Source organism: Euleptes europaea, chromosome 3 (genome assembly GCF_029931775.1).
Source record: "Euleptes europaea isolate rEulEur1 chromosome 3, rEulEur1.hap1, whole genome shotgun sequence".
NCBI classification, from domain to species: domain Eukaryota; kingdom Metazoa; phylum Chordata; class Lepidosauria; order Squamata; family Sphaerodactylidae; genus Euleptes; species Euleptes europaea.
This window is the reverse complement of record NC_079314.1, coordinates 9,546,532-9,573,804: the sequence shown is the minus strand read 5'-3', so window position 1 is coordinate 9,573,804 and position 27,273 is coordinate 9,546,532. Positions and strand designations below refer to the sequence as shown.

General features: G+C 53.1%; 1 protein-coding gene across 1 annotated transcript in view; it reads left to right on the top strand.

Annotated features, from left to right (window-relative positions):
• The window catches only part of VASP (vasodilator stimulated phosphoprotein), a 28,508-nt gene extending 8,265 nt beyond the window's left edge, over nucleotides 1-20,243 (top strand). The window contains exons 2-13 of the mRNA XM_056847648.1: nucleotides 9,270-9,441; nucleotides 9,826-9,994; nucleotides 10,899-10,968; nucleotides 11,881-11,942; nucleotides 12,389-12,681; nucleotides 12,999-13,096; nucleotides 13,978-14,038; nucleotides 15,128-15,161; nucleotides 16,305-16,350; nucleotides 17,906-17,990; nucleotides 18,857-18,914; nucleotides 20,176-20,243. Of these exons, the coding sequence (XP_056703626.1) occupies nucleotides 9,270-9,441; nucleotides 9,826-9,994; nucleotides 10,899-10,968; nucleotides 11,881-11,942; nucleotides 12,389-12,681; nucleotides 12,999-13,096; nucleotides 13,978-14,038; nucleotides 15,128-15,161; nucleotides 16,305-16,350; nucleotides 17,906-17,990; nucleotides 18,857-18,914; nucleotides 20,176-20,213 (1,186 nt within the window). The 3' untranslated portion in view covers nucleotides 20,214-20,243. The remainder of the gene's footprint in view (nucleotides 1-9,269; nucleotides 9,442-9,825; nucleotides 9,995-10,898; nucleotides 10,969-11,880; nucleotides 11,943-12,388; nucleotides 12,682-12,998; nucleotides 13,097-13,977; nucleotides 14,039-15,127; nucleotides 15,162-16,304; nucleotides 16,351-17,905; nucleotides 17,991-18,856; nucleotides 18,915-20,175) is intronic.
• Nucleotides 20,244-27,273: the final 7,030 nt, after the last annotated feature.

Sequence of the window (27,273 nt, the reverse complement as noted above, 5' to 3'; positions counted from 1 at the left end):
TTGGGGGTCCCAAAGCAGTTTACATCATTCTCATCCATTTTATCTTCCCAATAGCCCTGTGTGGTAGGCCAGGCTGAGAGTTTGTGATTGGCCCAGGTTGATACTAGCATGCATACTCTGTATGGGAGACTAATATAGCGCAGAGTAGAACAACTTGCAGGTATTTCATCTAGAGGGCTTTCAAATTTGAAATTTGTTATACACCCTAGATACATACCTGAGCTTTTATAATTTTGTTTATATATTGTGATACATTGTTTGTGTGTGCATTATATAGGTTTTTATCTGTTGGGCAAAACGTGAATGGTGGGTGGTTTATATTTATCAACCTTACCAGTCGCCACTGTGCTTTGTTTTATCACTTTTAATGCTTTTAACTTTGATACAAGCGCCTTAAAATAAATACATTTCTCTATAATATTATTTTACCTTTCTCCACCCAACCTTGGGTACCCAGCTTTTGGTTTTTCAGGTTGGGGTTTTCCCCCCCTCCCCCCTTTTTTCTTGTTTATTGGCCCAAGGTTACCCAGTGAGCTTCCAGGACTGAGGCAGGGATTCAGACCTGGGTTTCCCAGATCTGACACTCTCTAGCCACCACTACACCATGCTGGCCTGTGCCATTTCCCTAGATGCATTTAGAATCATAGAGTTGGAAGGGACCACCAGGGTCATCTAGTCCAACCCCCTGCACAATGCAGGAAATTCACAACTACCTCCCCCGCCATGCAGGATCCCACAATCAAAGCATTCCCGACAGATGGTCATCTAGCCTCTGCTTAAAGACCTCCAAAGACGGGGACTCCACCACCCTCCGAGGCAGCGCACTTGGTTTCCTTGGTTGCAAGCTTGCATTCTCACCCAGCTCCTGAAATTTTGGACAAGGCTCCTGGGACCCTCCCTACCAGTGAGTGGCTGGTAGATCATGAGAGAACCTTAGGGCAGATCATGAGAGGGAGGGCACCTTGGCCATCTTCTGGGCATGAAGTATGGGTCACTGGGGGCGGGATGGGGAGATAATTCAGAATTTCCTGCATTGTGCGGGGGGTTGGACTAGATGACCCTGGTGGTCCCTTCCAACTGTATGATTCTATTCTATGATTCTGGTAGCTGGAATGATCCCCTCCCCAATTCCCTGGGCATCTTCAGAGCTCCAACTCCACCTTTGGAGACTTGAATTGCATCCCTTTAACTGGATGGCCCTCCTTCCATGGTTCTCCGGAGGAAAGGCGTTCAGAGGAGCGCAGTAGCAAATAGGGGAACGGTGTAGTTCCTTTTTGCTTCTTCTCTGCGAAACTGGAACTTTGGCCCAGCTTCTCCCCAGAGTCAGCTGCACGTCTAGGGCTGGAACTAAAACAGAGAATTGGAAGGGGCCATACAGGCCATCTAGTCCAACCCCCTGCTTGATGCAGCATCCCTGACAAGTGTTCGTCCAGCCTTTGCTTAAAGACCGCCAGCGAGTGGGAGCTCACCACCTTCCCAGGTAGCTGATTCCACTGTTGAACAACTCTTGTTTTCTAATATCCAGCCGGCACCTTTCCTTCTGCAATTTAAAGCCATTCTTGCGAGTCCTATCCTCTGCTGCCAACAGGAACAGCTCTCTGCCTTCCTCTAAATGACAGCCCTTCAAGAGAGCAACCATGTACCCCCTCAACCTCCTCTTCTCCAGACTAAACATTCCCAAGTCCTTCAGCCTTTCCTCGTAGGGCTTGGTCTCCAGGCCCCTGATCATCCTTGTTGTTCTCCTCTGCACCCACTCAACTCCGTTCACATCCTTTTTCAAGTGAGACCTCCAGAACTGCACACAATACTCCAAGTGCGGCCTGACCAATGCAGTGTACAGCGAAACTAAGACATGTTGTGATTTGGATGTTATGTCTCTGTTGATGCACCCCAAGATTGTGTTAGATTTTTTTTTAATTGTTGCTGCATCACACTGGCTGCTCATATGTAACTTACGGTCCGCCTGTACCCCTAGATCTTGTTCACACACACTGCTGCCCAGAAGTGTATCCCCCATTCAGTATTCATGTCCCTTGTTGAACTGCATCTTGTTCACATCTGCCCACTTTTCCAGTGCGTTCAGATCTCGTTGAATTCGATATCTTCTGGGGTGTTCACTGCTCCTCCCAATTTGGTGTCATCGGCGAATTTCTGAAGTGACAGAGGAGCTGTTCTTTGTTCTTGGCCTGGAAACTGCTTCTTGGGCATCTCTGCACCGTTGCCAGCCAAAGCCAAACCATGGGGTCTCTCTCCCCCCATCTTGCCCAGCATCCGGGAGCCTGGGCTGTCCCTTTCCCGCCCCGCCTCTGCCTGGCCTGTTTGCAGCACACCAAAGGCGGGTGGCGCAGCCAACTTCCTCCCGCCCCCACAGGCAACTTTGCAACTGGCGGCAGGAAAGCACACGGAAACAGCCCTGAGTCACGGTCCTACCTGTTTGTCAGCTCTCCGCTTGCCCCCCCCCCCCTCGCTCCCCCGGATGAAAGGCTTCCAGCACAGAAGTCTCGTGCACTCCTTTGTGACTAGCAGTGGGCTGGGAATGTTGGGCGCCTCGGGTTGGGGGGTGGCGGCACATGCCTCTGCTGGTCAGGGCTGGGGGGCGAGGCAGGGCAGCTGCCGGCTGGCCCTCCCCAGCGGCTGTCCCGCGTTTCCCCGATTCTGTGCCGATCCTTCAAAACACCCCTTATATGGGCAGAGGCCACTGTGTTCTCTCCCCCGCTGTTCCTTCCGCCTTTTAAGCGCCCTCCCCGCCCTCCCAGGTGCCAGTGGTTGCTCCCGCCCGTTTCTGGCCTTCAGGAAGAGGGAAGGCGGTGCAGCGTGCCTGGCCTGGCTGTGGCTAGCCCCTCCAGGGGAGAGGGGCCAGGCGTATCTCTCTCTGTCTCTCCCCCCCCCCAGCCTTGGCAGCTCTGCTGCAGCTGAGCCGCTCGTCTGGGGTAGGGGGACATCGGGTGCCCAGGGAGTGACCTCTTGGCCCTGAGCCTGCCCAACTCCATCCTCATTCCTTTGGGGTCTGGGCACTGCGAAGTTCAAAAGGCCTGGCTGTCCTCCCTGCCCTGGGCATTGTGCCCACTCCTTCCAGCTGCTCCTCTGGATAAGTCCCCCCCCCCTGTTCTCTTTTTGCCATGGAGGCATCAACTAAGCTCTCCTGGTCAGGCTTGCTACTGCAAGAAGAGTGGGGAAACTGAGGCGCACGAGGGAAGAGTAGGGCTGCCAACTCCGGGTTGGAGGTTTGAGGGTGGTGTCCAGGGAGGGTGGAATTTGGGAAGGGAGGTCTTGGAGCCCCCCCTCCAGAGAAGCCATTTTCTCCAGGGGGGGCGATTTCTGCAGTCTGGAGATCAGCTGCAATTCTGGGACAAATCCAGGCCCCACCTGGAGGTTGGCAGCCATATAGAAGAGGGTTTCCCCAAAGTGAGCTGCTAGCAGCGAGACCCGGGAGCATTTGTTCTCCCCTCCCCCCCTCCCCGAAGTTATGAAAGCAAGGTGGCTGATGCCGCAATTGTGCGCCTCCGGATTGTTGGTCAATTGTTTCAAAATTGCATGCAACCTGTTTTTCTTCAATTTGCAAACTCTGTGCCGTTTGTTTGAGTGTGTGAAAGAGAGACAAAGACCTTTGGCCGGGGCCTGCGGTGCCTCTCTTGGGGCTCCAAAGGGCGAACAACCTTTTGCAAGGAAGTGGGGGGGGGCAGAGGGGCTGGCGAGTAGGAAAGAGAGTTGGGTGGGGGGGCGGCAGGTGCCTTCACAGTGGGGTGTGTCTCAAGGGATTGTGGGAAACTTGCCACCTTGGCAGGAATGCGTGGCTGCTTTGGGGCGACTGGTTTTGCGCTTGTGTAAATGAGGCGCTCTGTTGCGTTGCCACCTGAGAGTCAGTGTGGCGTAGTGGTTAGAGTGCCAGACTAGTATGTGGGAGACCCAGGTTGGGATCCCCACTTGTGCCATGGAAACTTGCTGGGTGGCCATGGGCCGGTCACACCCTCTCAGCCTCACCTACCTCACAGGTTTGTTGTGAGGATAAAATGGAGGAGAGGAGAGCAATGCAAACCGCTTTGGGTCCCCATTGGGGAGAAGAGTGTGGTATAAATGGGGTAAATAAATAAGTGTGGCTCACCCCACACCCCTTGCTCTGGCAAGCTGGAGGACAGCCTCGCGTGGGGTTTGGAGACTTGGAGACGTCCTCCTCTGTCTCCTCGGAGGGTGCTGGTGCTGCAGCAGGGCTGAGTGAAGCTGGGGCTTCTTGGCGGTGGGGGGAGAGTAGCCAGGCGGGGCGGGGGATGCATGAAGAGTGGTCGCCCAGTCCCTGGTGTGGCCCCTGGCAATATACTTGGCGTTCTGCAAAGATTGCAAGCTGCAGTGTTTATGGATGGCAGAGGCCGGGGCTGCGTGCAGAGGAAGGTCTGCGGTGGACAGGAGGCGTTGGGTCGCTGACTCAGGGCTTGAAAAGTGCAGGCCCCTCTCGGCTCTCTCTCCTCTCTCCTAAATGCCCCATGGTGCAGGAGGTGGATATCGCTCCCATTGTACAGGTGGGCTCGAGGGGGGCTCAAGGCCTTAGCAGCAAAGCAAGGACCTGAGCGGGCATTTCTTGCACGCATTCGAAGCCATGAGAGCTAGAACCTTCAAAAAAAGGAAGCTGGTGTTCTCTGGGAGCCGACCGCATTCTGCTCTGGCCCTGTTGGTGGCAGATCAGGAGCTGCCCTGCTGAACACCTGAGCGAGGCTGTTAACAAGAGGACGTTTTGGAGGGTCGCCATCAGTCGGAAGCGCCTTAACTGTGCCCACACAGGAGCTGAGCAGTGGCCCCAGGTTCGGATGCCAACACTGCCAAGAAGTTCACAGGCTGATCTCAGGCCGTTATACTTTCTCATCCTAACCTGTTGTGAGGATAAAACGGGGAAGAGGGGAGTTCTGGGGAAGGAGGGAAGGGCAGAAAATAGCACCAGATGGAAGAGCGGCCCATACCTGTTTCACTACTTCTCTGGGGAAGCCCTCCCGGAAAACTCCACATTGCTCCATTTCTGAACTGCTAGGGGGGTCTTTTCCTATGGTGGGGAGTGGGGAGGGTTGCGCCTCCTGTATATGTGGGGAGGGGCTGCCTGCTTGGGAGAGCTCCCCTCCCCTGCCGCTCCTTCCCTTCCCTGCAGCGGCCAGGTCGGGCTCTGCCACAACCTGCATGCAGCCCGGGCAGGAATTCCTGGCTCGGCGCTCCCTGTTTAGACGGAGGGAGTGGCGTCAGCTTCCGCTTCAGCCCTTGGTGCCTGGAGAGGAGCTGAGCTTTGGTGGCGGTGGGGGGTGGGGGTGGCGGCAAAGCGGGGGCGGATCCAGGCTGCTTTCACAGGCGGAAGCAGCCGTGCTCCTTTCTCCTGGACAAAGGCCTGAATGGTCAAGCTGTGGGGGGCATGTCGGGTGGGCCTCCCTGGCCTGGGACCTTAAGCGACACCCCCAGCGGCCACACAGGCTCCCTGGGTTGGCATCACTGTACTCCTGGGCTGCTCTGCCCCATGTCTTTGCCACTTCCTCCTTGCACATGCATACACCGTGGGGGGGTGCTCCTCCAGCCTCCTGGCTTTTCCAGTTTTGCCAGATGATGCCAGGAGTCGCCCATCCTTGTTCTGAAAGGTGAAGAAGCTTCCTAGGACTCCTTGGCAGCTTTGGTGTGTGTAGTTGTGTGTGTGTGTGTTGGGGGGAGAGATGGAGGTGGGACCTGGGACTAGGTTGAGCCGTGTGGTGTCCTGCCTGCCTGCCTGCCTGCGCTTCTGGACCATCTGAGGTTGAATTTGTTTTTGCGAGAAAGCTGGACATCCATTCTTTTTTCCTCCCATCAACCAAGTTTCTAGTCCTCTGTGCTTTGGAGGTCCAGGGCCTTGGAACGGGAATCCCCTCCTCTCACCTCCGTTTCCTTCCCTTTCTTAATATTCCAGGGAGCTGCTGCCTCCCCCGGCCTTGTGTGTGCGTGTTAAGTGACATCAGGGTGCTTCCGACTTATGGTGCCCCTCTGAATTCATGATTCCAAAACATCCTCTCCTTAACAGCCTTGCTCTGGTCTTGCAGACTGACCATTGCGGCCATGCTGGGTTTGCCTTTTTCCCTGCTGCCTTCAACTTTTCCTAGCCTTATTGGCTTTTCCAGTGACTCTGATCTTCTCATGTGACCAAAGTACGATAGCCTCGGTTTAGTCATTTTAGCTTTTAGGGAGAGTTCAGGCTTGATTTGATCTAGAACCCACTGATTTGTCTTTTTGGCGGTCTGTGGTACCCAGGTCCCGAGAGCAGGCTAAATCAGGCAAGGGCATCCACACACCTTTAATTCTCCCTCGGTCCCTGCAATTTAATACCCGCTGTCTTCCATCCGCCAACCATTTCTGGAGTGCCCTTGATCTGCGAAATGCTTGACTGCTACTTCGCCTGCCCCCCCCCCCACACACAAACCATTTTTGCAGAGGGGGAGGCTGAGGCTGCATGTGAGAGCGGCTAGTGGGGGTATCCTAGTTGAAGAAGAGCTTGGGGATGGCATCTCTCTGTCCGCTGACCATCCGGTTTCCTCTCTTGGCATTGCAGTCAAAGTCAGCATGGCTGAGTTCCTGTGCGTGGCTGTGCCCGCTTGCCCGCTGCTTCCTCTTGAGGAAACCCCTGGGCCAGGCGATAACCGTGCGGCTCCTGTGGGGTGGTGAAGCCGCATGGCCCTGAGAAGGGGCCTGGAGCCAGGCTGCTTCTGCCATACTGGTGTCCCTGTCCCTTGCCGGGTGCCTGCCTGCTGCAGGAGAAACAACGGCTGAGTTTTCTGGAAAAGAGATTTCTGGGGCCCCTCCTGGTGGAAGAGCCATCTTGTATGGTGGCCTATAGTGTGGGAAGGTAGTCAGCGACCAAGGAGCAGCCCCAGAGCTATGTTGCTTCTGTGCACCCTAAGGATATCCTGCAGGTCACGACGTCAAACATGGGGAACCGAAGGGCTCATCTGTGCGACAAATGCCCTTAATACGTGATTATCCACCCAGGAGCTCCTGGGTGGTGGCTTCTTCCCTCTTATTTTATGTTTGCAGCAACCCTGTGAGGTAGGTTAGGTCAAGGACGAAACTGGCCCAAGGTTGCCCAAGGAGGAAGGAGTTGACCCTGGATCTCCCCAGTACTAGTCTGACCCGTGGACCTTTGCACCACCCTTGGACTGTCTTGCTTTGTATTGGTTTTCACTGGTATGGCTTCCCCTCCCCCAGGAATCCTGGGAACTGTAGTCTGAAGAAGGTGCTGAGCAATCTCTCTTTACAGATCTCTTAAGTCCACCTGCCCTCCCCAGCGTCCAAGAGGGAAGAGCCATGAAACCAGGTTGTAGTGCAAAGACACTCCCTGTATTCAGTTGTGGAGTTTTGTTTTGTTTTTGTTTTTTTGCTGAGGGTGAACCACAAATTTGGATATGAAATCAACTCAAGCCCCACATTCAAATCTCCCCCCCCCCAGCTTCCTTTTTTCTTAAGATTCACACATGCTTTTTTTTTTTTATCCCACTGTGAACTGGCAGTTTTCTTCCCCCTATTGAGTCAGGATTGCCCCCTTTCTCCTGGCAGAAGCACCCAGCCTCCAACAGGCAGCAATTCCACTGGTGCAGCCGCCTAACTTTCTGCCCACACCTCCTGAATTTCTGTTTGGTGGCTATTAATGGCACAAGAATTCAAGTGGCAGAGACGGGGAGAGGGAGAGGCAGACTCTGACATGGCAAGATTTTCCAGGTTCCCCGGAGGCAGGCTATGGATTCCAAGCCCCCCCCCCCCACACACCTCTGGGGAATCCAGGCAGAGGGACTGGAAATCTTGTCCCCTTTGCCAAGCCACGTTTCTCTTGCCTGTTGTTTGAACTTCTGTGGCGTGAGGCTTTGCAGAGCTTTTGCTCCAGATGTTGGCCATGTGGAGGTGTGGGTGTTTGTGCGCGGGGGTGCTGGTTGCAGTGGGTGTGACAGAACTGGGAAGGGTGTCTGGAAGTCACAAGGGCAGCCGGAGCTGGGATGCCAGCCCTCTTTTCCCTAGCCTTGACCTTTGGGAGATGAGGGGGGGAGAGCTTCACCTGCTGAGGCCCAGACTAAAGCCATTAAATAAAAAAGTAGCAACCTTGCTTTAAAGAGATGGATGTTGGGGGGGGGGCCTCAGGAATTTCAAAAGCTGGTTATAGTGCATGGCTCCCCCACCACCACCGTGGAAACAGTGTCCTAAAGTGCTTAGAATTCCAACTTTTTCATTAAATAAAATACAAACATAAACAAAGCTAAAACCTTATTCTGAGTAGCACATGCCCAGGGAATATAATCGTATCCAACCTAACAGAGACATACGTGAGCTAGGAATATCAATATTTAGTTTTCAAAATAGTGAGACAAGCATGATATGAATAAATAGAAAAATTATCACCTTACTCTTCAGTGAGAGAAGCAGAATACAAATTGTTACGATATGAGCAGACGAGCAGAATATGAAGTGTTACAATGTGAACTGACCACTTTCCTGAATAGAAAATACAATGTTAACAGTGTTGTTAACATATGACTAAACTGATCAGTCTGTAACTGTTGTTCATAATTGCTTGTAAAAGAGAAATTCCTTCCATAGCTTTATCCTTCCAAAACATTTGAACATGGTCCAGCATTCTAAAAATGTGCTTGAAATATCCATCGAGCTTCTTAAAGTTCTTTGATGATAAATTAACTTGATAAACACAACAATATTCCAAACAGAGCTGAGGCAGGCATGTTGGGTCCATCTAGCATTGGCATTTAATTTAGCTGCCACTAACGGAGTTAATACAAGTTCTGAATCTGAAAAAAACCACACTTAGGAGCGTCTTTTATGTTTCCCAGCAACATGACCTTAAGGACCATCAGACTAATACCCAACATGTCATTCATAAAGTGGATCACAACTCCCTCCCAAATCTGGGTTTTTTTTGGGGGGGGGGTACAATTCCAGAAGATACAAACAAAAAACAGCTCGAGATTTCTTTCAGAAAAAAAGAAGAAAAATGCAAATTTTTATTCAAAAATATGAGCCCAGAAGGACACAAATGAATGCAGATTTGCATTTTGACATTTGCGTAATGTTAGACTTTGATTCCTCTCTCTATTCTTACTGGCAGGAGGTCAGGATGCCGGGGCAGGGAACACCCTGTGTATGCAGAAGTGTTGCCAGGCTCTTCAGGTGGGGGTGGCGTGTTTCAGGACGTGCCCTGCCCCCTTTGCGGTTGGGGTACGTGTGTATGTGTCCCTGATGCCTAACCCTCCCCTTCTCTCACCCCCCACCCCCAGCGAGACGGTCATTTGCGCCACTCGAGCGACCGTGATGCTGTATGACGACGTCAACAAGAAATGGATGCCGGCTGGGGGCGGGCCCCAGACACCCAGCCGCATCCAGATCTACCAAAACCCCACCACCAACACTTTCCGGGTGGTGGGCCGCAAGATGCAGCAGGACCAACAGGTACGCCCTGAACAGGCTCTCCAAGTTGAGGGGAATGGAAGGGAGGGGCTGGGCAGGAGGAGATGGGTACCAGGATGGGCTGCGCCACTTGCTGTAGTGATGAGGGAGAAGGAAATTCCCTGGCAAAGAAGGTGGCATACCCTGGGTCACCATAGCATAGGGTGCCCCTTCTGGAGGAATGGGGCATGTGCTCTGCCTCTCTGGCACTACCCTGCAGCGCAGGCCTTCCTCAGAGCGTTCTGGTGAGATTGCTGGGGGGGGGGCATTCAGCGCCCCCCCCGATACCCACATCTTCTATTGTGTTTCCGCTCATCCGTTCAACTCAACCCCCTCTGCCTGACTGCAACTGACCAGGTTTTTTTTGCTTCTTTCCTGCCACCAAAGGTGGTCATTAACAGTGCCATTGTGAAAGGGCTAAAATACAACCAGGCCACCCCCAACTTCCACCAGTGGCGCGATGCCCGCCAAGTTTGGGGGCTCAACTTTAACACCAAAGAGGATGCCGGGCAGTTTGCCAGCGGGATGTTGCATGCGCTGGAGGTGCTGGATTCAGGTGAGGCCTGAGTTTGGGGCAGGGGGAGAGCCCCTTGGGAAGGCAGGCTGAGTCCCCCGGGTCAGGGTACCTCTGGGTGGGAGGAGGGCACCGCGTAGGTGGTGAAAGACGTGGTCTGCACCTGGAGGCAACAGAAGAGGGATCTCGAAAGGAGAGCTAGAAACAGCTTTACTTTGGATCCAGGAATAAATGACATGGCCTCTGTTAACCCACATCCAGCGTCTCTTTGTGAGTCACTGTTCTGAGCATACTTCCTGACTGGAAGTGAGGCAGCGCAGTAACATGCAGAGATGCACTGGGCAGCCTCTTCTGAGGGCCAGTGATTTATGTTGGCAGCAGATCGATTAGTTCAGTCGTGTGCAATGCAGAGATTCCAGAGAAGCTCTCTCCCCCCCCGCCCCAATCCAGTAGAGGTTGATTAGGAGGAGGCAAAACTGCTGCAGCAAATGTGCAGGGGTGTGGCGGGCAGCCGCTTCTGTGGGTCATTAACACCTGGCCACTTGTGTGTGCTGATTAAATCATCTGGCAGGTCATGGCTTGGGGATGTCCGCAGGAGAAAACGGGATCAGCTGCAGTAGGGGTTTGTCTGGCTTCGAAGGCCGGATTTATAAATGTTGCAAGAAAGAAAATAGGCCAGAAGTTCAAACGTCACAGTTTCATCCTGAAGCCCGTGACAGCCTTTCTTCTTCAAAAACAAATCCTTGCCTCTGTTTGGTGTTTGTGAACCTGTCAAAAACGGGCAGCCTTTGTGTGAATTCTTTTTCTGGGGGCTTTGGAAACCTGAAGGCAGGGCTCGAAATTCCTGGCTGAGATGCTTGAGGTGCATATTTTTAACTTGAGAGAAGGGGGATGGCTTAACCAGGTGGGTGCCATACTCAAGGGGGGGCTTATTTTATTCCCCCAGGAAACTCTGCACCACCTCGGCCCACCCAGAACGGCCCCTTGGCAGACGAACTTGCTGAACAGCAGAAAAGGTATTTGGGTCCTCAGCAGAGTCTCTTGGGGGTGGGGGGAGATTGGATTTTGTCTTTCTTCCTTTCACTTTGTTTCTGGAGTGGGGCTTGGTGCATTGGCTTGTTCTTTGGCCCCCAAGCAATGCTCCGTGGGTCTTCGAATACTCCTCTTCAGTTAGGATTGCCAACTGCCAGGAAATAGCTGAAGAATAGCTGGGTCACCTGGAGAAAATGGCTGCTTTGGCCATTGGACTCTATGGCATTGAAGTCCCTCCCCAAACCCCGCCCTCCTCAGGCTCCGCCCCAAAAACCTCCTGCCGGTGGCGAAGAGGGACATGGCAACCCTATCCTGGGTGCCAGAGATGTGCCCAGGAAGCATGCCTTCTTGGAAGTAAAAGCACCTGCAGCTTAAAGAGCGCTACGAGAGCCAAGCCGTCCTGCTTCCTGTCTGAGGCCCAGGCCTTCCCTGGAGGCTGCCTCTTTCCCCTGGTGTTCGGAGCCTCTGCAGACATACTCTGCTCCCCTTTGACAGGCGAGGGGGGTGCTGACCAGTGTGACCCCCACCTCCCTGAGCAGCCGAGGGCGGGTGCTGCCGGCTTAGCCGCTAATCGGATTGTGGGGTCAGCAGGGTTGGATCCAGCCTTCCCTGCCCGCTGCCACCATTCTGGGTTCCCAGGGCTTGGGTGTGCACACACCTTATTCGCTCGGGGTTCCTCGAGCTCAGCTGCCCCCCCAGCATGTGTGGCTATGCAGTTTCGGGGGTCCTGGGCCCCATTTTGCCCGAACCCCCACCCCACAGGTGAGTGGTGTGGAAGGATCTGAGCGCCTGCCTTGGTGGGGGGAGCCTGGGCTAGGTGAGATTTAGCCCACTGTTATCCTTCCTGGGGTGGGGGCATTAACAGCTTTTCCTCTTCTCCCCCCCAACCCCCTCAGGCAGCAGCTGGAGCGAGAACAGCAGGAACTAGCAGAAAGAGAACGGAGGGGACCTATCTCAGGTGGGTTCCTGGGGTGGGGGGCATTGTGAAGCTAGCTGTTCTGACTCTCCTCCTTCCCTTGGGTTCTCCATTTCAGCCCCTTGGCTGGATTGGGGGGGTGTTGGAGATCTTGTGCGGTTGCTGGCCTGAGCAGGCGAATCTCCCCCAGGTAGTCGCAGGGCTGCATCATTTCAGAAGGAGGGTTGCCGGGGAGGGGGGGGAGGCCTGACCACCGGAGAGTATTTGGAGGAGAAACAATTGGTTTAGCCAGGATTAATGCTGGAGGGAGGGAGGGTGGGGGGAGGGCGTTCTGCTGACTACTAAGTCCAGCTCTGGGGTCAGGGGAGAAGAGGCTACCTGAGCTCCTCTGGGGTTGAAACCGTTGCTCCCCTCCCCAGCCTGCCTGGGGGGGGGGCAAGACCCTTTCTCCCGGCCTCCCTTGCACTGAATTCTCCTTCCTGTTGCAGCATCCCCAGTGACCCCATCCGGAGGAGGCCCCCCACCGCCCCCAGGACCCCCACCGGCACCGCCATGCCCCCCTCCCGCCCCCCCAATGGGGCCTCCGGGGCCGCCGCCAGGAGCTCCACCAGGGCCACCCCCGCCTCCAGGGCCACCCCCGCCCCCTGGCCCGTGCCCAGGAGGGGGGCCACCCCCAGCGCCGCCTCTCCCTCCTCCACTGGCCCCTGGCGGAGGTGCCGCGGGGCCCCCTAGTGGGCTGGCTGCTGCCCTTGCGGGGGCAAAGCTCAAAAAGGTTGGCAAGGTGAGTGGCAGTGGGGCGGGCTGGGGGCACGATCAGGTTCCCCGGGGCTTCCATTTCAGTTCCCCTTCCTGCAGCGGGCAGGGATCAGCACTCCCCCCCACACACACACACACTTCTGGGGTGTGGGGCTCTGCCCCGTCCTCCTCTCCCTGCCCCCACCGATGCTCTGGCTGGAGGCTCCTGGGCTGTGGTTGGGGAGTGCCGAGGCCCCGTCCTGCTCCTGAACGTTGGTTCTGCCGTGGTCCGTGTGTTCCTGTAGCCCTTGTGGAGATCCACCCAAATTCGGATACTTCCATGCCTCTTTTTTTCTTCCGCAGGAGGAGGCACCAAAGGCTGCGGCTGCCGCTGGGGCTCCCGCTGGCGGACCTGGCGGGGGAGGGCTCATGGAAGAAATGAGTGCCATGTTGGCACGGCGGTGAGTGGGGCTGAACCCCGAGGAGGGGCATAGTTTTTCCATGGGGTTTTCCTCAGGCCTGGTCGGGAGGTGTCTGCCGAAGGGAGCTTCAGCTCTCAAAAGCTCCTACCCCAACAATCTTCCTTGCCTCTAAGGTGCTGCTGTACTCGCATCTAGCTGGTCATAAGGTTGCCAACTCCAGCTTGGGGAATTCCTGGAGATTTAGGGGCAGAGGGTGGAGCCTGGGGGCGGGGAAGGAGCTCAGCTCGGTTGAGACACCGTAACTTCTGCTTTTATGGAGCCGCCGTTTCCTGCAGGGAAGCAGATCTCCATAATTGGGAGATGTCCAGGCCCTGCCTGGAGGCTGGTAACCCTGTGTGGGGTCACATTGGGGTGCCCCATGTTGGAGCATCCCTTGCGCCCAGCACAGACCCAGGTTGACCTGTGGCATCTCAGAAGGGGGCTCTTTGGCTGCCTCTGCTGGCTTTTGCCTCAAAATATATTCTGAGCAATCTTTCATCTTGAAAAAAAAAATCTCCAATATAAATCAATCCTCTGTCTTACCCCTTTGTGTTTTTGTTTTAAGACTAGCTCAGGATCCCGTGTAAATCAGGAGAGAGACTCGAGCTCAGGTCCCACACTCTGCCTGCTGGAGGGGAGGGGCAGTCCACCTCCTGGAACACGCACAATTAGCCAGTCCTTGCTCCCGGGAATGCATGGCCCAAAAACGGGTCGGGTCCTGCGGATTCGTTCTGCTAGGAGATGCACTCTTCTGGGCCTCTGGCATCACGGGATCCAGAAGGGCTCTTTTGCTAGTGGAAGGGATGTGCAGGGCCCACCTGTCCCGGTGCCACTTTCGTATGTCCCGGCAAATCCCTCTGTAACCGTTGTTCCTTCCATAGGAGGAAAGTTACCGAGCAGGGTGAGAAATCCATTCCAAAGAAAGAGGAGGGGCCTGCGCAGGTGAGAATGGATGTGTGTCTCCCCCCACCCCTGCCTCGGCCTCAGCCCCTAGGGAGAAGAAAGACCTGCTTGTCCACAGGCGACCCGGGGAGGGATTTAAGTGCGCAGCCGGTGTGGTTTGGTTGCTTGCCACAACTGGCAGCCGTCGCCGCTTCCTTCCTTCCCCCCTCCCTGTGGCAGCCACAGTCGCTCTTCATACGTAGATTCATTTGAATGTGTCCCTTGCATGGTTCTGGCTGCTTTCGCCCTTCTCGAGGGATTGGCCCCCTTGATGAGGCAGGCCTGTGTGTCTTTTACTTGGTTGCCCTTGATGGTGCCCAAACCAGGGCCTGCTCCATTGTGAGAGCTTCGCCAGCCATGCGCCCAGCTGCACACGCTGCCCAGTGCCATCAGAGGAAGGGCATGCTGGGGGGGGGCAGTGCAGGTGTCTGTGCAGATGGGCAGCGGGAGGGCCTGTGAGCAGGGCAGGGGAAGGATGCACAAGCGGGTAGTGGGACAGCTGGGTGGGAAGCCCCCCCCCCCGGAACTCTCTGCCCAGGGCCCCCCAAAATCTGGAACTGGTGCTGGCCCTGGAATGGTTAAACCCAAAGAAACCCACATCTTCTCACTTCTGCTGCTTTGTGTCGACACTTCTGATGGGACTTGGCTGTGTTCCTTTAGCATCTGTTTAGCACCTGCAGTGTGCTAGGTGCCGGGCCGGGCCAGCCAAATACCTGCTCTGCTGATGCCACCCCACCACCCTGGCTGCTTGCTTTTTTGCATCAAAGTGGGTTGGAAGACTCTGGTCTCCTATGGAGGGGAGACTGTGGCTCAGTGGAAGAGCATCTGCTTGGCATGCAGAAGGTCCCAGGTTCAATCCCCAGCATCTCCAGTTAAAGGGACCAGGCAAGTAGCTGATGTGAAAGACCTCCACCTGAGACCCTGGAGAGCTGCTGCCGGTCTGAGTAGACAATACTGACCTTGATGGACCAAGGGCCTGATTCAGTATAAGGCAGCTTCATGTGTTCATGAATGCCATGATAAAGTTGATAGCCTTTCTGTCACTGAGCTTTTCTCCTCCCCCCCATCCCCATTTTGTCCCCACAGCAGGAAGACACGGAAGCCGCAGGTGCCAAGACCACAGGTGGGTGTGAAGGGCCGTGAGGTTAGTGTCAGAGCAGGCACAGGCTTCCTTGGCCTTGAAAGGGGGGGTGTCTGCTCTCTGCCCTTGGGCTGAGGGAACAGGATGTAGAGTTACAGCGGCTGCCTTGGTAAGCTCTTGGGAGGAAAGGCAGGATAGTTATTGGCTTGGATCCCGCCTGCAATTTCTATGGGCGGCTGAGAGCCAGCACGGTGCTGTGGTTAGAGTGGCAGTAAGGATTTGAGAGACCCGGGTTCAAATCCCCACTCTATGAAATCCATAAAAGCTTGCTGGGGTGATTTTGGAACAATCACACACACTCAGCTGAACCCACCTCACAGGGTTGTTGTGATATTGAAATGGAGGAAAGAGAATGAAGTAAGCCGCCTTGGGGTCCCACTGGGGAGAAAGGTGGGGCATAAATGAAGTAAATAAATCCTGGGCTGAGGGTGGGGCATCCAGAAGAGGGAGGTGGTGGGCAGGGCAGACCCTTTGCCACTTGGCTGTTTCCTGTGCAGAGATGGGGTGTGTGTGTGCACCTGACAATGTGTTCCAGGCAAGCTGCTAATAAATCACCTGGTTTGCTACCCAAAAGTCAGCCTGTTCCACTCCCAGCAGGCGTTAACTCCTCTGTCACCCTGTTGAGCCAATTAGGCACCCCGTTGCAAAAGCTGCGGTTTTACGTCTTCCTTGGGGGGTCTGGGGTCCAGCACCAAAGTCAGTCCACTGAGAGCAGCCTCTGCTTCCTTTCTAAAAACAAGCAATCAAATTTCTAGTCCATCTGGCTGAAGAAGGAGAATCCCAAAACTGGGAGGTACCAGAGTGCCCTAGGCCACCAGCCACTCCAATCACAAGTCTGCAGGGGGAATAGCCCCAGAGGACTTGAGCGAGTGAGCCCAGCTCTATATTTGAGACGAGAATATTCATGGCCGTGGCCATATGCGCTGAAAGCCCAGGGGTCAGGAAAGGGCCAAACAGGACTCCAGTGGTCCAGCTTCCAGCCAACTGTGCCCTCCCTGGGCGTGACTGGCAAACCCAGAAACAATGCCTCGGATGTTGGCATGCAAATTTCCATATTCTGTGTTGCAAGAGGCTGGATTTGAGAGGTGGGTATTCACCAGGCCGTGCTGTCCTGCTTTTTTATAGACGCCTTCCGGAGGCCCTGGGAGAAGTCCAGCACGACGCTGCCCAGGTAAGAGCTGCCGGTCTTGAGCCTCTTTGTGGGGAACAGGGGAGGGGGCTCTGCCTTCCCTTCCTCCAACCCCCCACGGCCAAGGGTTGCATTGCTCGCTTCCTTGCTGGGCAGGATGGGGCCCTCTCTCCTCAGGAGAAGCCGGGGGCCCTTACGATACTCCCCCCCCCCAGAGCAGTGGCAGAGATAGCCAGTGAAGGGTTAGGGTTCCTTTCTCTCCCCACTCCCCCACCCCATATCTCAGACTTTCTCTCCCCCTCCCAATCAGGAAAAGTGTGATTCCGAAGAGCTCCACAGTCCCGGCTCCGGCCCGGACTCCAGTTGGCCATTTTAGGTATCGAGCAAACGGGCTGGCTGAACCATTACGCTAAGTACACGCCGTAGGGTGTAGTCTGTTTCTCTGGAGATTCTCAGTGAGTACAGGGCATCTTCTCCCCCCAGGTTGTTTTAAAACTTCCTGGGCGCATGTGAGGAAGTCAAGGAGCTTCCGGCTGTGTTGCCAGCTTGGCGTAAGCGTTGAGAGTTGTTGAGGGGCAGAACAGTTTTCTCAACTGCAGAAAAGATGTTGGCATCCCCATGGGGTGGGGGTGGGCATGATTTCGAGGCCCAGGAAAGGGTTAAAAGTACAGCCCCCCCACAAGTAGCCAGTTGGACTAGTTGAGGCTGCAGAAGGGCTTGTGGGGCGGGTAGGGGGGCTACCATATCTAGCCAGCACGGCTGCCAACTGCTCTAGTTCTCTACCCCTCATCCACTCTCGAGGGGGGGCTCTTTTGGGTTGCTGAGCGGATGGTGGGGCCCTCTCGCTCTTCCCCCCTGTTCTCTGCACGGGTGAATTATCAGACTGACGCTGGTCCCGTCTTGCAACCCATGACCATTCTTGGCATGGAAACGGAACGGGGGAGGGGGTTTCCCTCTCCCAATCCTTTGGTGGGTTTCCCTCTCCCAATCCTATCAGAGCTCCCCCCCAGTTGCTTCCTAGACCTGTCTCAGCTCCTCCAGGACAGGAAAAGAAACTCAGGTGGCCCAGGCCAGCTTTCCCTCACTCCAGGGACTGAGCTTCTGCTTGGCTCTGGGACTGAGTCCGTGGTCTCGGGCGGAGGGTCTCAAGTTCAATCCCTGGCACCTCCCGTTTGGTTCAAGGATCTCAGGTACTGGGGAAATAACGCTTTGGAGAGCTTCTGCCTGCTGGAGGAGGGAGTCTTCGCCTCCCAAGTCCTTTCTGCCCTTCCCTGTCTGCCCTCCTGGGTATAAGTGTGAACCCCTGAACCAACTGGCTGCTTCATAGGATAGCTTTAACCCTTTTCTCCGGTGGCCACTTTGGAGAGAGGCCTCCATTGCCCACGTGTTTGTGGACCGCCCGGTTATGTGTCCTTAAAACCAAACCCTGTTTACCTGTGTGCCTCTCCCCCGTTCCCACAAGCACTGTGCTTCTCTGCCCCTCCCCCGAGTGGATTCTGGGGTGCCGCCCCCCCCCTGCTCCCAGCCTCCAGCCAGTGTGGTTGGGGGCCCCCCAGTCTGATCCAGCGGACAATTCTTAATTCTGCCCTTCTCACAGGATGAAATCCGCTGGAGCCATCACTGGCTCAGAACCCGCAGGTGGAGGTGCCGGGGACGAATCCGAGCTGGAACGAGTGAAACAGGTATCTGCTTTCACGCCTCAGTTCTTTCGGATGTGCTTTGAGCTGTCTCCTCTATCCCCTCGGGGCTGCCGCTTCCCACCCACCCCTGGTCTTCCGGCAGGGGGGCCCAGCCAGTGCCCGGTTCTGGCCTCCCCGCCACTCTGTAGGGCTTGTGCGAAGGGTGGGCCACCAGAATGGCAGGTGGGCCACCAGAATGGCAACGAGAGTTAGCTGAATTCGCGGATGAGCTGTCTGATGGAGGGCTGCTAGCTGTGATCGTGGCAAGAAGTGGGACGTCTGTGGGTAGGAGGAGAGCACCTCTGATGTGTAGCTGCTGGGGCTGGACAGAGTTAATTTTCGAGGGCTTTTTGCACATTTTGTAATGCAAGTTGTGTTGCTCCAGGGACAGGGACTGCAGCCCTCAAAACCATATTGCTGCCTGTCGTTGTAGGTCTGCTGCAGGCCAGGCAGCTTCTACACCACTTATCATACTGAAAAGCCCAGGCTTTGTTTCCGCCCTGTGCAAGGTGTCTGTCTGCGGTCCAAACCCTGTTGTGCGTCCCGTCCTGTCAATTGTACTTGACTGACACTATGGAATCCGCCTTGAGACACCGGGAAGAAGGCAGACTATAAATAACCCAAATGAAATAAAACAGAGAGGGCCTTATCACCACAACCTTTTGGCTGGCTGGCCAGTCTCGCAGTCCAAGATTGGTATCGGGAAAGACGGCTGGTCTGACCCCGGTCAGGGGCCAGGTCCTCTCGGAACGCCAACAGATTTCAGAAGTTAGGGGCTGGCTTTAAAATGGTGGGGGCAGGGAGCCGTGAAGGTTCTCCCCCTCCTGACCTGTCCATCCTCCACCTCTAACGCCGTGCCCCTTCCCTAGGAAATACTGCAGGAGGTCCGAAGAGAGCTGCAGAAGGTGAAAGAGGAGATCATACAAGGTGAGTGAGCAAGTTGGGGGGAGGAAAGAGGGAGGGGCTGCGAAAAATGCAGCCTCGGGGCCAAGCAAGGCCCACAAGTGGCCTTTGAAGGACCGGGCACCCCTCTGCCGCTTCAGACCGTTGACTCCCCATCAGGATGGTGAAAGAGAATCCTTTCCCTACCTTGAAACACATGCTTGGGGCACAAGAAGAGAGGCTCTTGTGTTGTCCTGGGGTCATTTTATTTTTCTAATATCTTGCATTCATTTTCTTTCTTACCCTTGTTGTGCTTTTGCTCTCTCTCTCCCCCCCCCCATCCGGTGTTCTTTGTATGCTTCAAATGGGGGCCGTGTTTCCATCTGCATGAGAGGGACTGTACCTCTCTTGCAAGGGGTTTTTTATGTGCCAAATTTGAGAGAGGCAGGAGAAATATCCCCACTTGACAAGCACTTCCCCCTGCAAAGGGAGGTGCCAACGGCTCCTCCTGTCTGCCGGCCAGCTGTGACTGGGGTAGGGCAAAGCTGGGGCTGCTGCCTCTCTGCCGCCCTTCCAGCATACGCAAGCAAAGCCATTCCTTCCTGTCCAGCAAGTGCAGCCCCAGGTAATGAAATGGCTTGGTGGGCAAATAAGGCGTGTCCTTATAAGGAGTCCAAATGCTCCCAGAACCTGAGATGGAGAACTTGGCCCTTCTGTGCCCAGGGTTTCTACTTTAAGCCTCTCAGGAATTATCTTGTTCGGTGTGGCTGGGCTGTCTGTTCCAGTTGGATGATGCCCCTGTCGAGCACATCTGGGTTACTTTCTCTCCCTCGCTGTCTGTGCCATTGCTTGGGGAACAGAATAAGACTAAGCTCTGAACGTTTCCACTAGTTATCAGATGTTGGGAATTACTAAAGTTGCATAAGACTGAGCATGATTTAGACCAAGTCGTAATGGAAACTGAAAGTGTTATGCGCCCCCCTCCCTGCAATATGGGTGGGGAGTGGATGAATGTTGAGGCCATCTTCTGGGCATGAAGTATGGGTCACTGTGGGGGGGGGAGGTATTTCAGAATTTCCTGCATTGTGCAGGGGGTTGGACTAGATGACCTTGGTGTTCCCTTCCAACTCTATGATTCTATGACATGGCTGTTGAATTGTGCACAGGCCATTAAGGACAGGATGCAAAAAAATCCAGAGGTGCTTCACCGGGAGAGAAGCAATGGGTGACAGGTGGGGACAATCCATAAAGGCCGCCATGCTTCGCCCTGCGTGACTTTACCTGCCTTCTTCCTTTCTCTCCCCAGCATTCGTAACGGAGCTGCGGAAGCGGGGCTCCCCTTAGCCCCCCCACGCCCCCCCTCAGCCACTTCCCAGTGCCGCCTGGAGTCAGCCGTTTAACTCTCCCAAATGTGCGGAAAAAGAATAAAAATAGAAAAAAGAGAGAGAAAAGTGCAAACCCCCCTCTCCTTCACTCCCCCCCCAAGAGATCCACACACACCCTGACTCGTCGACTCCCAGGCCTCTGGCTCCCACTGTGCAATTTCAGGGTGGGGGAGAGGGACACCGTTTGTGGCAGCCCCTCCCCCCCGGAAGGGCAGGACCCCACCCCGCCCGTGCCTTACCCAGAGCAATAGCAGCACCCTCTTCCTTCCCCTCTCCTGCCACCAGAGGCTTTTTCCTGAGGAGGGAGGGGGGACCGGTTCCTCCCCCCTCCCCTGTGCCATTCCCAGAGAGGGCCAGGCCCTTCCGCGCTTTCCCCCTTCATCTCCCCCTTGCTCCCAACACAAGACTGTGGTGTGTGTTTTTTCCCCCAGGGGTGGGCAGCCAGGCCAGAGTGAGGGGTCCTTGGGAGAGGGGGGAGCTGGGCTCCCGTGCTGGGGGAGAGGGAATCCCACCCGCTGACGACACTGGAGGAGTTTCCTGAAAGCTGCTGGCCACCTGGGCCTCACCTGGCACAGCGGTCCTGGTACCTGGAAGGATGGAACCCCTTCCCGCCTCCCTCCTGTCTGTGTGGCTTTGGGCTGCGGGGTGACACGGGCAGGCCTTCTTCTCAGGGAGGGGGACAGAGAAGCCGAGGAGGTGGTTTGGGGGGTGGCTTCCCTGCGGGTGACCATCCTTTGCGCCTCGGTCCCTGGCTGCTCCTGACCCACAATGCATGCCCCTCTGAGCCCCTGCCCCACGCCCCTGGGTTTTCCCTCATTTCACTCACTCTCTGCTGGTTTCTCTTGTTTTATATATATATATATTTTTACACCGAGATGGGGTAGCTTTTAAAATACTTTATCTGGAACCCCAGTCCTCACCTCTCTGGGTAACTTTTTTTCTTTTTTAAAAAGATGAGTTTTCACCCCTCCGCCTCCTTGGGGAGGAGGGGGGGGTACACTGGCCAGATTCTTGCATTTTCTACCAAGCTGTAATTTTTTGATTTTTGTGTTGTTGTTTTGTTGAGATGGATGGGATATTATATTTTGATTGTTTTTAAGTTGTTTGACTGATTGCTGGGTATTTCTGCCCGATTTTTACGCATTCTCCCGCCCCAGGGCACCCCCCCCCCTCACCTGCAGATGGTCACCAGGATCTCAGGCTCACACACCAAACTTCTCTAGGAATAAATCTTTTTCCTTTTTTGTAAAATTGCAAATCGTGTGTTGTCTTTTCACTGTGCAATGGAAAGGGTAGGGCAGGAATGTGGGTGCTCAAAGACTGAGGTGCCTGCAGCAGCAGAGGGAGGGGGGTTGGGGGAGCCCCTCATCCACAGGGGCGTGGGGCACGGTGCCTCAAATTGTGCTGTGACGGTTCCTGCCCTCAGGCCTGACCAGGGAGGTCATGAAATGTCTTTGCTGCCTTTTTGCTTAAAAGCCATAGGTGCAGGGCAGGGCGTGTCTGGGGTAAAGGTGTGGAGAGTACCCTCTTTAGGTGCAGCAGTCAAAACCCATGGCGACCTATGGTCTCTTACATAGTGGGGTGAGTATATGGGGGAGGGAAAGGCAGTCTGCAGCTGGCCAGAGACTGAATTACTTGGGGTGCTTAGATTGGAACAGTGTCATGCACTGCTTTACGAGGATTATTGTCCTGGAGCGGGGTTCTCTTCAATCAACATGCAGAACATATCATAAAGAAAGCTGGATTTGATTAAGATTAATGTGGGGTGAAAATTGGTGTGGGGGGGAGGAACATTTAACAACTTGAGATATGCAGATGATAGCACATTACTGGCAGAAAATAGTGAAGACTTGAAATGACTCCTGATGAAGGTTGAAGCAGCAAGTGCCAAAGCAGGATTGCAGCTGAACATCAAGAAGACAAAACTAATGACTACTGAGGAATTACACAACTTAAAGGTTGATGATGTAGAAACTGATATTGTTCAAGACTTCCTATTCCTTGGCTCCATCATCAACCAAAAGGGAGACTACAACCAAGAAATTAGGAGGAGAAGGGCAGTCATGAAGGAGCTAGAAAAGTTCCTTAAGTGTAAGAATGGGTTGCTGGCGAGCAAGATAATTCATAACATAGTATTCCCCATAAGAAGAGTTGGTTTTTATATGCCGACTTTACTACTTAAGGGAGAATCAAACCTGCTTACAATCACTTTCCCTTCCCTCCCCACAACAGACACCCTGTGAGGTAGGTGGGGCTGAGAGAGCTCTAAGAGCTGTGACTAGCCCAAGGTCACCCAGCTGGTTTCATGTGTAGGAGCAGAACAAATCCAGTTCACCGGATTAGCATCCACTGCTCATGTGGAGGAGTGGGGAATCAAACCCGGTTCTCCAGGTTAGAGTCCATCACTCCAAACTACCACTCTTACCCACTACACCACGCTGTGACGGTCCTGTCCATGAAGAAAGCTGACAGGAAGAAAGTAGATTCCTTTGTAATGTGGTACTGGAAGAGAGTTTTACGAATACCGTGGTTGCCAAAAAGACTAAATCAGCTGGTTCTAGATCTCATCAAGCCTGAACTCTCCCTAGAAGCTAAAACAAATAAACTGAGGCTATTGTACTTTATGAGAAGTCACATTATGAGAAGACACAACTCATGGGAAAAGAACGCTAAGGAAAGTGGGATGCAGCAGGAAAAGAGGAAGACCGAACCCTGACGGTCATGGAAGCAGGGGCCCTCAGTTTGCAAGACCTGAGCAAGGCTCATAACGAATCAGAAGCGACTTGATAGTACTTAACACACAATGCTGGAGGCGGGAGGGGCTTGCAATTGAAAGGGGTGCACTGAGAAGGGGCTATATAGCACTTTTTCCTTGTGTCTTTCTCATCCCAACAACTCTTATTCCCCCCCCCCATTGCAGAAACTGGCTTTTAATTGGGTAAATACAATGGGGGTGATTAAAGTGATTTTTAGAAGGATTTAATCGTGCCTTGCCTTTATGTCCTAGTCTGCCTTGGGGATAGAGTTGCCAACCTCCAGGTACTTATAAGCTACTGAGGTGAAACATAGACCATATACGTGACATATATACAACACAATTATATACAATATGTACAGTTCACACAAAAAATGTAGAGAAATTTCCAAAGGTCTCAACTGAGTACCACAAATATATAGAGGAAGTTCCAAAGGTCTCAACTGAGTACCAAATGAATGCTAATATTGTAATCCTTGTGTAAAGTTCATATAGAGCCACAATCATCGATGGATACGGCCGTTTCAGATCCACAGCAGTGGAAATCTTTCTTCAGTCAATACAAAAGTGCTGTTACATATTCATCATTCCTTCCCACACAGGGTATGAGCAATCAGACGTCAGTAAAGTACATCACAGCTAGTCACTATGTGATGTACTTTACTGACATCTGATTGCTCATACTTACCCTGTGTGGGAAGGAATGATGAATATGTAACAGCACTTTTGTATTGACTGAAGAAAGATTTCCACTGCTGTGGATCTGAAACGGCCGTATCCATCGATGATTGTGGCTCTATATGAACTTTACACAAGGATTACAATATTAGCATTCATTTGGTACTCAGTTGAGACCTTTGGAACTTCCTCTATATATTTTTGGTACTCAGTTGAGACCTTTGGAAATTTCTCTACATTTTTTCTGTGAACTGTACATACTGTATATAATTGTGTTGTATATATGTCACGTATATGGTCTATGTTTCACCTCAGTAGCTTATAAATATTTGCACTTTGTGTATATACAGTTTCCTGTACTGTTTTTCTATACCTTTTGGTACGAGTACAGAGGTGCCGTTTTTCTCCCCCAACCTCCAGGTACTAGCTGGAGATCTGCTATTACAACTGATCTCCAGCCGATAGAAAACAGTTCACCTGGAGAAAATGGCCACTTTGGTAATTGAACTCTTATGGCATTGAAGTCCCACCCCTCCCCAAACCCCGCTCTCCTCAGACTCTGCCCCAAAAACCTCCCACTGGTGGCGAAAAGGGATCTGGCAACCCTACTTGGGGGGGGGGGAACAACCCCCACTGTGGAAATATTAATTAAATGATGTGCAAAGTAGAATTCTGCCCCTTACATTAATCGTTAACATGGCTGGGGGTGATGGAAGAAGAGGGCTGCCCCCCTTTGCTTTGGGGTCTGGGGAGGCAGCTGTCTTGGTCTTCTGGTTTCCAGTGCATGGCAAAAAATGGGACTGGGGGGAGCGTTAAAAGGGTCAGGTTAGCCCCTCTTCTTAATGCAATGGTGCCACCTGCTGGCCATCAGGGCTTAGTGGGAGCTGGCCTAGTTTTTGCCACTTGAGAAAATTCAGGGAGGGAGAGTTGAAAATGGAAACCGTCTCTATTGCTTGAAGCAAAGACAAGCCTCGGAAATGGTGCAGTCTTTAGCATTCTTGACCACAAACAGAAAAAAACCCCTCATATTTTTAGATGGCAAACCTCTGAAAACAGGAATGTCTACAATGTGTAATTATGGAGTAATGCTGAACTTGGGTAACGGTGCATAATCATAAACATCAGGGTTAGAACAGCTAGATTCGAGTCCGGTAGCACCATAGAGACCAGGAAGATATTTTGGGGTATGAACTTTCAAGAGACATGGCTCCCTTTGTTATATGTGACAAAGGGAGCGTTGACTCTCGAAAGCTCATACCCCCAAAATCTTTGTCTCTGAGGTGCTGCTGCTCTTCACTCTAGCTTTTCCTCTGCAGACCAGCACAGCAACCTTCAAACGATAGACATTGGAGTCTTGCACACTTTTTTGTGGGGAGGCTTGCTTCTGAGTAAGCCTAAGATGCAAGTTTCATAACAAGGGAAGAGAAAACCAGCTATTCTGAACTGTCATCTAGTCTTATCTGACCCCCATGAGATAGCCTCCAAAATCCTGGCATAATTTATTTATATTTTGCTCATTTGTACCCCACCTTTCTCCTAAATGGGGACACAAAGTGGCTACATCATTCTCCTTTTCTATGTCAGCCTCACAACAACCCTGTGAGGTAAGTCAGGCTGAGAGAGTTCGTGGCTGGCCCAAGTTCACCCAGGGTCAAATCTGAGTCTCCCAGATCCCAGTCCAACACTTTTAACCGCTGCATCACATTGACTGTCAGTTAAAGTTTAAATACGTTTCTTGCTCCTGTCTAAAAGATCATTTGCCTCTGCTTCTGGACTTTCTCTTGAAACATCAGCAAATGCGGGGCTTGTGTAAACTGAAGATACTTCTTGGCTCCTCTATGGTGTATACTAAAATATTCAGCAGTTTATCCCCTGTAAGGCAGAAGATGGGAGGTATTTGGGGCAAGTTTGAAGCCAGAGGCCCTGGCTCCAGCAGGCAGGCAGAAGATCCCTGCCCGGTCAGCTGCATGTGAAGCATTTTTCCAAAAGCCGGCCCTAGGAGCATGGCTTATTTGGTAATCCAGGTACAACGCTGTACCTGCTGATGAGACTTCTATGATCTACCAATTTTTGTAGTAGTACAATTGTCTATAATAACTAGTTGTCCTAAGAGAAAAAATATTGCAGAAAGCATTTTAAAAATCCACAATATTTCCAAATTGTTTATCTCCCCCCCACCCCTTGCATTCACCCCTCTAAAATGGCCCCTTCTGATTTTTAGAATACTATATAGTAACTCATGCGGGGGCCTGAGATGGTTCAACCCATACATCTGGAATCCTTGAGGGCAGAGAGAAGAAATTAGGAAGGGTGGGAATAGAGGGGAGGGTGAAGACAGCTATAGGGAAGACAGATTCTTGGGGGAGATATGACCCCCCCATGCGCATTGATTTTGGCCCCAGCTTTGTTATTTAGCTCCAGAACAGAGAAGACTCTGAAACCGGGTGTCTTGTATCTATCCAGCCAGGACAGAGGAGCTATTAAGCTCCAACCCCCCACCCCAGAAAGCTCGCTCCACTTAGATGCTGATCTTTTCAGGGCCAGTGCACTCATTTTACCTGAGATTTAGCAGCCCAGGTAATCCTAATCTAAAAACAGGGATTAAGGGAGATCTTTGAGTCCACCAATCTCAAATCCAAGGCAACCTTTACTTGCTGCAACGGGGCTAGGAAAAACAATGCTGATCTTCAACTGGCCTTGCGCCGCTATGACTGTGCGGGCTTCCTCTGCGTTCTGCCTTGCAAAACACAGTCAATACAAAGGCTTTTAGAGAAGTTAATTATTTAAGCAGTTAGACAGCATAGCGCCGGGGGCTATGGAACACAAAGTATGGAGTCACTGAGCTCGGCTTGCCACTGGGGAGGGATGGGAAACTCGGACCTGCCTTCTGGCGGTTAATTTGGCACAGGAAATGGCCCTTGGACCAGATCAGAGGGTTCACACTGCAGAAGGTCTCATTTGGGACCCCTGCCCATTCCAGGTTTCCCTTTTTCCTTATGGAACACTGGGGATAGTTCCACTAAATCAGAGATAACATGAGGCTTTGTGCCCCCCCTTTTAAGAAAATGTTGCAGACAGAATGGCTGATAGGCCGGCCCCTCTCGTCCTCTATTCAGGGGAGGGCTGAATCAGAGACACAAGCTGGACAGAAACCCCCCGAGCCCCATTTAATCCAAAATCTCTGTTTACATCCAATGCTAGAACCGTACACCCCTTCATGTTTAAGTCCCTAAATTTACAAGATGTTTTTGGGAAACAGTAGTAGTGCCCACAGTGTGTGATTCTCTCCCAAGCCCTCCCTGCGCCTTTCTAACAAAATGCACCGTCAACGTTTATAGCTCCTTCGCAGGATCGCCAGCGTGAACGCTCTCTCATGCTTTCTTTTAATGATTCATTATTTACATGGTAGGAAGAGGTCAGGCAATCCAGCAGCAGTGAGGTGGGGTGCCAGATGTCGCACCCCGAAACCTGCGGCATATAATGCTTCCCCTCAGTGCTGATCCATATGGTGGGGAGGGGGAGACTTTCTTCCATCTCACCCAAGGCCACAGTTCCAGAAAGCAGCGTCTTCCCTGGGAGGGGGGGG